General features: G+C 41.6%; 1 protein-coding gene across 1 annotated transcript in view; it reads right to left on the bottom strand.

Moving 5' to 3' along the window:
- Positions 1–8,346: 8,346 nt before the first annotated feature.
- The window catches only part of T265_02663 (hypothetical protein), a gene marked incomplete at both ends in the record, with an annotated part of 10,547 nt that continues 7,720 nt past the window's right edge, over positions 8,347–11,173 (bottom strand). Inside the window, one exon of the mRNA XM_009166965.1 lies at positions 8,347–8,470. Within this exon, the coding sequence (XP_009165229.1) occupies positions 8,347–8,470 (124 nt within the window). The remainder of the gene's footprint in view (positions 8,471–11,173) is intronic.

Here is an 11,173-nt window from a genome sequence, read left to right on the forward strand (position 1 = left end):
AATGTGAGTCGTTGATCATTAACAGATTTGGCAAACATGCTACTCTGACGTGCCACGCAGTTTTCACTTCTTTTTTTGTGCTGTATAGCACCCGTGTGAGACATCTGGCTATCGCTGAAAACCCAGAGTTGTCGAATCTGTTTCGGGGTTGTGCAAATCAAGATAGTCGGTCAGCTTTTACAATCTTCCGCTGCCTAGCTGCCATGCCACCCAAAGGAATCACAAGGCCTGAGATACCGCCAGGTTACCTAAACCTAGATAGGGGGAGGTGGAGAGGCGGAAGTCTGGTTCGAACCACGCACGTTCCGGTCAGCAAATTCGCGCTCTAACCACTGAGCCACCTTGCAGTGTTGCGTATGTATAGGCAAGTCTTGTTACACGGTGGGCACACTGTGAAGTTTGACCCACTGATTTTACACTGATGAATGTTATGTAAGAACCGAGTTGCTTCTCCTGCTGGCTATCCTGCGACACTTTCTGGGTGCTGCAGAGTGTCGTTTGCGTTTAGCGATTCGACCTTTCGTTTATCTGTAATTCTGGCCTTTAAGAAGGTTTGAATAGCACCGTTACCACATGATCCCAACGGCATTCATTTTTGATTGTTTACAATCGTTCTGTTGGATCAATCGCTCCCTAATTGTTAGAACGTGAGGCTTGGAGCGTAACGTCTCAGCCATCTGTGTATTCCGGCTTAAATAGAATTCGATTCTCTCTTCCTGGAAGTATTGCAGCCCTCGTGCCTACTTCGGATGGCACGGCAGCTAAGCACGAAAATTGCATTGAACACTGTTACAGCCATTGCATTTTATTCGACATTTTGCCAAACCCTGGGTTGTTTTTCCGTTAGCATAATTCATCCTTTAGTTGAGCTATATCAGTGAGTAGTTGTATAAAAATCGACACTCAAATTATGACGTCTAGACCTTCCCAGTGTCAAAAGAAGTGCATAAGTTTCAGGTTGAGCGACTGCGGGAGTTCACACCAGAGAAAATGATGCAAGCACTAGCGCAAAGAAACGATGTTTTACTGACCCATTTTTCAGTATCCTTTCAATAAAAAAATGGACAGGAATATTTGACATGACTTCTCGATTTCCCGATTTTAACTGTTGGAAAAATGACCCAGTGAATTAATTCAAGAATCTTGCCTCCGCGTATTGGCTTGTAGACATGTACAGCTTAAATCGTCGTAATATTGGCTAACATTTTGATGTACACTCGAAAATAAAATTTTTCGCTACTTGCTTTTGAGAGCACATGATAACGTAGGTTTACTCGGGGCAAATCAATATGAATGACCAGCTGAATTGCGGTACAAGCATGGAACCAATATCCAAGTTTAGGCTAGTAAAATCAAACATGACAGTGAAGGGCCTGTCAGCTACCTCTCTGAAATACTGTTGGAACCACATTTTTTCTCCTGGTACGATATAATTTCAAAAGTATTCAAGAAGGATTATTAACTCACCCGATGATCTAAATGTCCATTCGAACTTAGGGGTTGCGTGGGTTCAAATGCAAAGGTTGTATTCTGGTTATCAAATGTTATTCAAACTGCGTCGGTTCAGGGATCGCACTGTTTGAAGGCTTTTGGAGTCAGGATAGTTGGCAGCACAGATCCATTGGGCGTTAGTGAACCTTTCAAAGGTCGTAGACACAAAGCGGTATTTGTCCGCTGCACGTTATCGCAAACCGACGACAAGATGAACTGTCAACGGCTCTCAAAGATGGGACGGACTATTGCCTTTAAATTTTCGGCTGCCGTATCTTATTACCCATAATGTGGTATAGTGAAATGAATGGTACCCTGAACGAGACTAAGAATCAAGGAGACTAGTGTGGCTTATACTTAAACAAGACGGCGTTCAGAAATGTTAGTTTCCGAAGTCAGACTGCCATTTGTAGCATTCCTTCGAATGACCAGTTAGAACAGGATTCGTGTCTAAGTAGAATATGGTGTCTATTGTCCTCGCCTCTGTAGATCAGTTACACCTGAAGAGACTATTTCCAAGACCAACCCAACCGCATTCATTTCAGGACGTGCAAATAACACCGTACGTGGAGTCATGGATGGGAAATGTTATGTTGCACGCTGGCTAAACGAGAGTGATACCCGCAACCACCTACTGTTGATTACTTTCTCCTACATTTTACGTTGTATAACGCGATTGTTATTTTTGGTTTGCGCCCATACCGCCTTTCTTGTTTTTGAACTGAGCACAAACCGTTCTTTGACCTTGTCGTCGGACGCGTTGTCCAAGTCAACGCGTGGTTTCGCTATCTTGTGAACACGTGGCTTCGAGTCGGTGTGTACTTTGGGACCGCTGGAATCAATCTATACCCACAAATAATGCATAAATTGTCCAGCAGCCTTCAAGAGTTTGTGGCGTTACCTGACTTGAAACTTCTGACGACTGGGCCAACCGATCGACCAAACTAAGGTATTTTAATTCGCTGCTGTCCTACGCGTCGGGCTTACAACCCACATAACTCATGAACGAGCATGTCTGTCTGTTCAGGCGTGAAAACCCAAATGCGTCCAGCGTACGCTAATGACTTAGTTGTAACACGTTTGCTATCCTATCCGATGTGCGGAGATCAAACCAGGCACGCACAGAGATATGTGGATAAGATAACTGGAATCCGAGTGAACTGCATCCCTTTTTGGTTTTGACTCACCAGCATGATTGCGCCAAAACAGGAGGAAAACCGTTCGGACGCGAGTGATGTGAGCGTATATTACACAAATCCCTCAACCACAAATAATTCGAGTTAGAATAGCAGAGTGGCATCACGAAACGGAAGTAAGCTAGTGGTCCTTCAGCGGTTTTGGAAGCAAGTTTTTGGGATCATATGAGAATAAAAAGCTGTGAACTTGTCATAGATACAAGCAGTGATGTATTAGCCCTTTGTAGCTGGTAATTAAAGTGTGCACTTGATGCCTTCCTGGGATACAATGTTCCTACAGAGATTTCATCTTGTTTTTGGATGAGCCAGTCATTTAATCAGAACCTAATGTGGATGAAACTGCTCAAACACTATTTGGAGGAAAATTCCCGGGAAAATAGCGTGTTTAAAAGTGTTGATGTTTGGACATGAGCTAGGTAAATTAGAAGCCTACAAATACTACGCCTGAATTCCTGGTAATGCCCCGCCTGCATGGCGATTTCCCAGCTTGTATATTTTTGCATTACTTAACCAGAAACATCATTCCACTGTTGACCAAATAGACCAACATCGTAGCACCTCTTACATCAGGACAGTCAAATGCGAATCAGTTTTTTTTTTCAAAAAAATCGAAAAACCTGGCTAGTATTGCAAGCTTACGGATATAGCTCCTTAGCATACAATAATTTGAAACGAAATTGTATATTTCGCCGTACACCTCAAGTCCTTTTGAGTATCGCCCATTTGGTAGTTTTAGGGTTCACTTATTCTTCAGTTATCAACAGAAATTTGGTAACACTAATGTTCATGGTGTACACAAAATACCTTATTACCTGAACCAACGAGAACATGGTATATTATAGTTGGATACTGACACTATATCACTGAGCAAGACAAGGCAAGCTACCCGTCATTCAAATAGCTAACAACAGGCTATTAAATTACGTTCGGATCTCTACTGATACGAACCCTGCCTAACTATGGAACAGTTAATTTGTTCTGCGTGATCAATGGTCGTGCTTGAGTCTCAGGTGTGACAGTTGATGTAAAGTTCGCCACCTTTCCTAATCTTCTGTTCTCTGCGTCTTCATGAGATTTCAGCGAAATAAATAGATCTCTTTACAGATGGTGTGGGACTTGAAGCAGCTGCTTACGAAAACGACCCGTGGTGAATTAGGACATTTCTAAAGGCATGATCAGTCCGTTAACCATACAGCACGTTACCATGCATATGCCATAACTGAACCACAGTAAGGTGCCATAGTGAAATTTGCTCCATTTGTGGTAGGCAGTCGTGTAAATTTACTGAATGCTGAGTGAGAGCTTTGATCTGCAAAATATCCAAATTTAAACGGAAAAGATGCGATCGGTGGAAGCATTGTTAACGCAATATTCAGTAGTTGATTTATGCTCCAGATGCAACTTTTGACCTCATCGGCAACAGCATCATGGATTTCCACAATAAAACTTGGTGCTGGCCCGATCTTCTATTGGTGGTTCAAACATCATGGAGATACTTTCAGATCTGAGCTCAACCACATAGGTGGTACCGTCGGTTTTGCTCAGAAAACTTGGTACGACGAGACACTCGCTACTTGGGACGCATCCCTCCAAAAGCAAGCAAGATTAGCGTTTTGTTGCAACTGACAACGGCTGTCAAAATTTTTCACTGGACAGTATTTCTTGTTCACCATTCGCTATCACTGTGAAAAAACTAATGAAAATGAAACAAGAAGGCTACAACTTTGAATGCGATCGGTTCAAGTTACCTATGATAACTGAAGATCACATCAAGTGTCGTATTTTCGTATTCGGCCTTAGATCACACTCAAAAAGTGATGTCCGAGCCAGGCTACTGAGCAATGTTAAACAGCCTCACTATATATCGCCGTCGAAGACGTTCTCCCAGAGATCGTGAATCTAGATATTAAACGAACACCCGCCGAAATCCAGTATCCCCAGATTGTGTAGCCTGGATGGTGATGCATACGCATTAGCCACTGTAATTAAAATATCGTAGACGGTTGTTTTGACATGCAGGTGCAAGAAATTAACTTGATATTTTGAAATCCCTTCCATTTCTTTCGAATTTCAGAATGGAGGATCCATTTTGCTTTATCGGCCCAACAATTTTGAAAACCGCATAAGCCTTGATTGTACTGTGAGAGACGCAGTCGATGCATTAGCTATCAAGAAATAAAATATTTGAAGATTTGCTTCATATCGTTATAGACAGTCCGCCACACGGCTGTGATGGCGGACCGTCTACTGCATGGTCTACGTAATTCTGCGATCTGTTCTTAAAATATCAGCCTTTTTCATACAGACGGTTATTGATGTCTTGGCTGTATTTTCTACCCCGAATCTCTATTGGCGAAATGAACGCATGTAAAAGTGCGACGTCGAATCTTGTAATGGAGACCCAAACAGTCCTTCGTGGGTCGGGTCTACGCAGTCCTTCTTACGCATGGTTGATATTCCTACATGATATAAAAAACCCATCCCAGTAGCGAACTAACTGCCACCTGTTCATCAGGCGATTGTTGGTTGATGTCTAACGGGCCGGTATTTTGACAGGCTCCAGAAAGGGACTTGGTTAATTGAGTTCTTCCAGTCCTGATGTTCATATCTGTTCAGTTCAATGGTTTTTTGCGCTGTTTCAAGCAAGCTGTTCACTTCCCGGCCTTACTGAAGCGTCGTTTATATATAGTCTGACAGAGTTCAAGCACAGATTACGACCACCAGCCATTCTTTGTAGTTGCTGTTCTAGCCTCCTCCAGAAACGGCACTTTTGGGCAAGTTTTCTCCTCTAAGTTGTCAAGTGACAGTAGGCTGGTCTCCGCGATTCCGCTACCGATATTTGCTCAAACGTACCGTCAATGGAAAAGTGGCGAAACAGTTTGACCTAGATCAGATCAACTGTACTGCAAAACCAAACCGATTCCTTGATGCCGTCGGATTGCTGTTGATATCACGTTGCGATCATTTGTATGATCAAATTATCGTCAATAAAATATCTACATAATGTGCATATTTGCAACTTGATAAGATAAACATCCCTAAAACGCAGAGGATGAAGTGGAAAAATAAAAAAACTGTACAGATATTCATCTTCATTCAGAGGAATAGACTCAACAATCCAGATAAATAGAAGGAATTGTGTAGCGCTTATCTTTGTTACACTGTAAGTGATTCTAGGAAATCTTTCAGTTTCAACACATCTTAAACAATGAATTTCACGTGAAAACATTAACAACGCCGTGTCCACATTACGTAACATGATTATAGCAGGTATTGCAGAAGCGCAGAAACACTCACCAGATCACGTGGTACACGAACCATATCCGGTCAATAAATTTACCTAAGTTTTTAATCTAATTAAGGTGTTAAGATTGATCAAATTTATCCGCCAACTCACACAGGGCTTAACTTCATCACCTATATGCTAGAAATGTTTAGTATACCCAAATCTATGACGTTCCGTCCAATCACAAAGTTCTTGTTCGGATACATACTAGCTCAGATATTCAAAGGTCCAAAAGCTGGAAAAAGGCATCGTGTTTTTTTCAAGTCACATTGAAAGTGGTCAGTTCTATAGGGTCGGTTAGTGGAGTACACAAGAATCCTGCTTATGCCATTAGTCATACAGGGTCAAACGGAGTATTTTTGGGAATGCCGAGGAGTATGTGGTCGGAATAACCCCATCCAGACTTCTCATTAAAGATGCACAATAACTTACTGAAGACGATACCAAATATATGTACATTTATATATATACATATAATACTTTCACAGCTCACCCTAGTAGGATGTATATATCACATAATTTAAGTGGGTTGAGTGACGCAACAATTTTGTTCATTCGAGCCCGACGCGAAATTCCTTATATCCGGCCAAAAACCTCGGGAACTGTTTTGTCACATATAACCTCCCGACTCAGAAAGAAAGGACATACCTACCTTTTCATTGATTGCTACGTAGTTTGGGAACTCGCTAGAGCTGGGTTGAAACTTACCAACAACCGGCTAATGTGTTGCTTGTCGTTCGCTCATTCAGAAATAAAGTTTCCTGTCCTCGATCAGGATACTTTGTGAGTCGCCCAAGTGCAGCATCAAAGACAAAAATACAGGGAGGACGGACGTTGAAATGGAGTCGGATCTACCCAGCCGGTTCGCATAGGCAAATACAGTGGTATTATTTATGCACATTTTGAATTTTAAAGTGAAGTGGCTAGACTGTGCTCATGCATGTAGATCCCATTACACACAAAATTCACGTCCTTTTTTGAGCATTTCACACCTCGGCTAGCCAATTTTGGGTGAAATTCCATCGTTGCAAATACAATGTGATCCAACGTGCATTTCGATTCGGGTTATTCTATTAAAACAGGCGACTGAATTTAACCGCTACTGCTTAGAATTTAGCGGATGAATTCCGGTCACGATCAAGTAGCGTTATGTAGCAGTCGTCTCAGAAGGATAAATTAGAGTAGCCGAGAAAACGTTAAATTTAGCGATATTTCCTATCACTTAAGCTGCTGTATGAACACTCAAAATCATCTGTTTCTACGTGATCTCGCAACATTCAAAATATTGATACAACTTCTGAGTGAGATTGCTATTTTGTATGCTGTTATGAGGCTTCAGTTTTGTGAGTACTTGTTAAAAGATAGCAATAAAATGACAGGTCTATGTTGACTTTTTTAAATCCATGCAGGTTTGCTAATTGCAGACTTATCGTATTTGAGGACCTCCATAATTTTTTTTAAAAATTTTGAGACCTTCATTAAATTTTCTCTCATTTAACAACGACAATAAACAACGATCCTTTCTTGAAGAAAGACAAATCCGCCCACAAAAATTCAAAGGTATTTGTCGCAATAGCGATTCACACATATTATAAACCATAAAAGGCCAAAATCTTTATTTTCTTACTGCTGAAACTTATTCCCATACGAGCAGTCCTACTTCGTACTCTCAACTTATTATTTCGTATGCAACAGTTTCCTTGATTTTATGTGGACTAATACGGTTGTTGCCATATAATTCCTCCTGGATGAGGAACTTTCCCAAAAAAAAACATTTTTAAAAGCCCAAGTCTGCCGCTGCGTTAAATGGGAGAAATCCCATAAAGGCTGCCTTCAGGGATGGAGCAGGTGCGGAAGTTAAGCGCGCAAATAATCACTCATGCTCAACCTTGGTTTACCAAGCTGACAACTCATCCATTTCTTTGGTTTTCGTGGTTCCGTATCACTTTGTTTAGTCATGTAGTACGCACCCGTGTTCCCGAATGGGATGACGGACAAAAGCGATCCTTCCGTCCGTCTTACAGAAAATCGCGCGTAATTAATCTGTATTATTTTCCAAGCCTTTATTTGTTGACTCTGGTATGTTAGTCTAAACACAGCTTCGACTTCCACGGGTCATGATGGTACGCACACCACGACTGTAACAACTGTCCACATTTCAATACGGTCAATCCTGTAAACGAAGACGCATTCGATTGTTTTTCAGAATGATTATGTAGTTTTTTCCATCCATTGTAGTCGGCTCTACAGCAAGGGAATTTCCGTCCGGAGCTTTTGATTCCGATTGTAGGGAATCGTAATCGGGAAGGTCAGAACAGGACGGGTGGACCCTTTCCGAACATCATGAGGGTCCCTTCAGAGTTCTTTCAGCTACTAGCAAACGAAGCTAAAGACATTGTAGTAGCTTTTTCTCAAAGCAGTAATAACAGGCGTAACAGTGCAAGCAGCAGATACAGTCAGAAGTGTTTCGAATGCAAAGATGTTGGCACACATTATGCTACAAGTATATCAACAACAACAGAACGAGGGGCGTAATTTCGAAGCTGGAATTCCGAAGTTTAGTGGTTTCTGACAGATGGATAAAAGCTGCATGGATCCTGTGGCTCAGACACGTCCTTTTGTGGGGAGGCCAGGACCACGAGAATATAGACATTATTGTAATTGGATTTTACATACCCACCCCTACCATTCGGGGAGACTGAATTTTGTATCTCAAACCATTATTTCCGTGTTTTCAGTTGTTTTCGGCTAACACTGAAGCATTTTAAACTAACCCAAAGGAGTTAAGAACCTTACGTGGTGAATTTGTTTACTCTTACCGAATGCCAGAGATTACCACTTACAGAAACCCTGCTTACTTGCTCAAATGCAATAATATTCTTGTATGGAGCCTTAGGACGTGTTTCTTGATGAGATCCGAAATGTAACTGCACCAGGGTGTGTCACCAGCGATTTGAGCAAAATCCTGAGTGATATATAATTATGGTGATTCAGTAGACGCAAAACTCATTTTCCCGGAATTCAGAAGTGGCATAAGCTTTTTTTCGTCTTTTTCGTCTGGACCCGATCCTAACTCTACGGACGCATCTACCGGATAAAGTTCACTACTATCCCTTACCATTTTTGAGGGGTTCAAGACTGCCTTTAGCTAGCACAGTTACAGGTAGTGATTGAAAGCATTTTATGATATGCTCTTCATTTCTAAAGCGTCACAACCAGTTACCTGTTGGGGTTAAGCATGCTCAGAGATGCTTTAGCAATAGATGAATGTCATGCTCAACGAATTAAAGTTCGTGCCAATTAATTGGATGATAGAATTATCCGATCTCCAGCCCCCAAGCCAATCGCATACACATGGTAGAGTTGCGAACGAGAAACATGTGCGCAACAACAGAGCCTACTATCACCTGTTTTGGCTCTGTCATCGGCAGTTCCGATCAGCGGTTTTAGCCCCAACAAACCAGGGCTCATCAAATTAATACCATTTGTCAAGTACACAGATTCTGCATGTCTTTTTTGGTTCCGTCAGCTGTTCTCAAAATTGGGGTTCTTAGATTCATGGATACAGGTTCCACTTAGTGCACTCTTTTATAATAAAAAAGGAGTGTACTATTGGTCGCGCGTATTGTAATGTCTAATTTCTCATGATTCCTTGTGACTTAACATACACGTTTCCGCTGATGTGTTGCAAGAGGGTAATGATACGCCACTTACGAGCTGCATATCAATAGGCGGTTATCTATTTTTCTTGCTTGTTAACATCAGCATGGAAAGTTGCAGCCAAATGTAAACAGAGACTGGTAATTATCCTGCTGTTAAGGCAATCTGTATGATGGTCCGTGGTCGATAAGTTGCCTTTTATTCTGATCTGCCATCAGTTCTTTGGAAAATAACGTGACACAGACAATCTGGCAATCAGATTTTTAACACGCGCTTTTGATTTACGCTTGAGAGAAACGTCCCCCTTGATCTTAGTGACGCACTGTTCAGTCTAATGCCTGACGCCGTCAAGTGAAGACAAGCGTTAACATGCAATCCAAGATTAAACGAGTGTTTTGAGCATTCATCCGGCAACATTCCTGTGGGGACAGTAAAATTTTTTTTGTTGTAACTCATTATTCACATCCCTTGAATAACTGTGAGCAATTTACGAATAAGTAGGTAGGCCTATTCACAATAGATCTATGAGAATTGACCGTTTGGAAACCCATAGGTCACGTTCATGTCCACTGGTCATCCACGGACAAAGGTAGGTTTCGTTCGAATTTTTCAAGGAAGAAAGGCATTACTATCACCATTTTGTTGCATTGTGTTATTTTGTTACATTGCATTACTTCGGAATATGAGACATCCAAACGGTTTTCTTCACTTCTCCCACTTTGCTTCTCAAGGATTCCCGCACAAGTACTCCCTCGTCCGTAGCCAAACATCGAAGTTGAACGTTGTAGACATATGTATGTAAGCACATTACGAACACAACTGAGAAGGAAGAAATAAGCAGGAATTAATGTACTTAATTCTGTATGTCTACCCAAAAGCGCCAACTTGCATATCAAAATTTATAGCGTTTCAGAAGTAGCCGTTGTGCTCTGGAATCAGCACTCCGCAGTAAGTAGCCGCCATCCGGGTGAACCCTGTCGCATTTAAAAATAGGAAATTCTATGTACCTAAACATTTATGTAACAGTGGGCGATTGCCCACTTAACCGACAGATTTTCAGCGTTAAGTACAGGGTACAAGTAGAATTCCCCCCAAGGATTGCACGTATCCGCAATATTCGACCCGAAGACAGAATTCCATTGCCGATAGATAACTTTCTGGATTCCTACCAGATCCTTTTCATAAAAAATCTACTAGGAAATCCAAAAGATCAATACCCGATCAAAGGTGCTTAACTTGGATCAGAGCTTCTTTGCCGGTGCTTTAAGCTTAAATACGACCTGGAGGATACGAGTCAAAATTCACGTCTAACTGAGTATAAGGTCGCGCTAGGGAGAACCACACATAGCCACCAACCTGTATTATTGTTTTAGAAGGAGAATTTAACCTTGGAATGATTTTTTTCAATTAAGGTTCGCCTTCAGTTGCTTCACTGATCATCTAGTCAGTCAAAAGCTGTATAGCAATTTCCAAAGGTTGGAAATTTCCCCAATAAGTGCCGTGCTTGGTTTACACGCCTGTCTATTCTAAACTACACGAC

This window comes from Opisthorchis viverrini (assembly GCF_000715545.1).
Source record: "Opisthorchis viverrini unplaced genomic scaffold opera_v5_34, whole genome shotgun sequence".
In the NCBI taxonomy this organism is placed as follows: Eukaryota; Metazoa; Platyhelminthes; class Trematoda; order Opisthorchiida; family Opisthorchiidae; genus Opisthorchis; species Opisthorchis viverrini.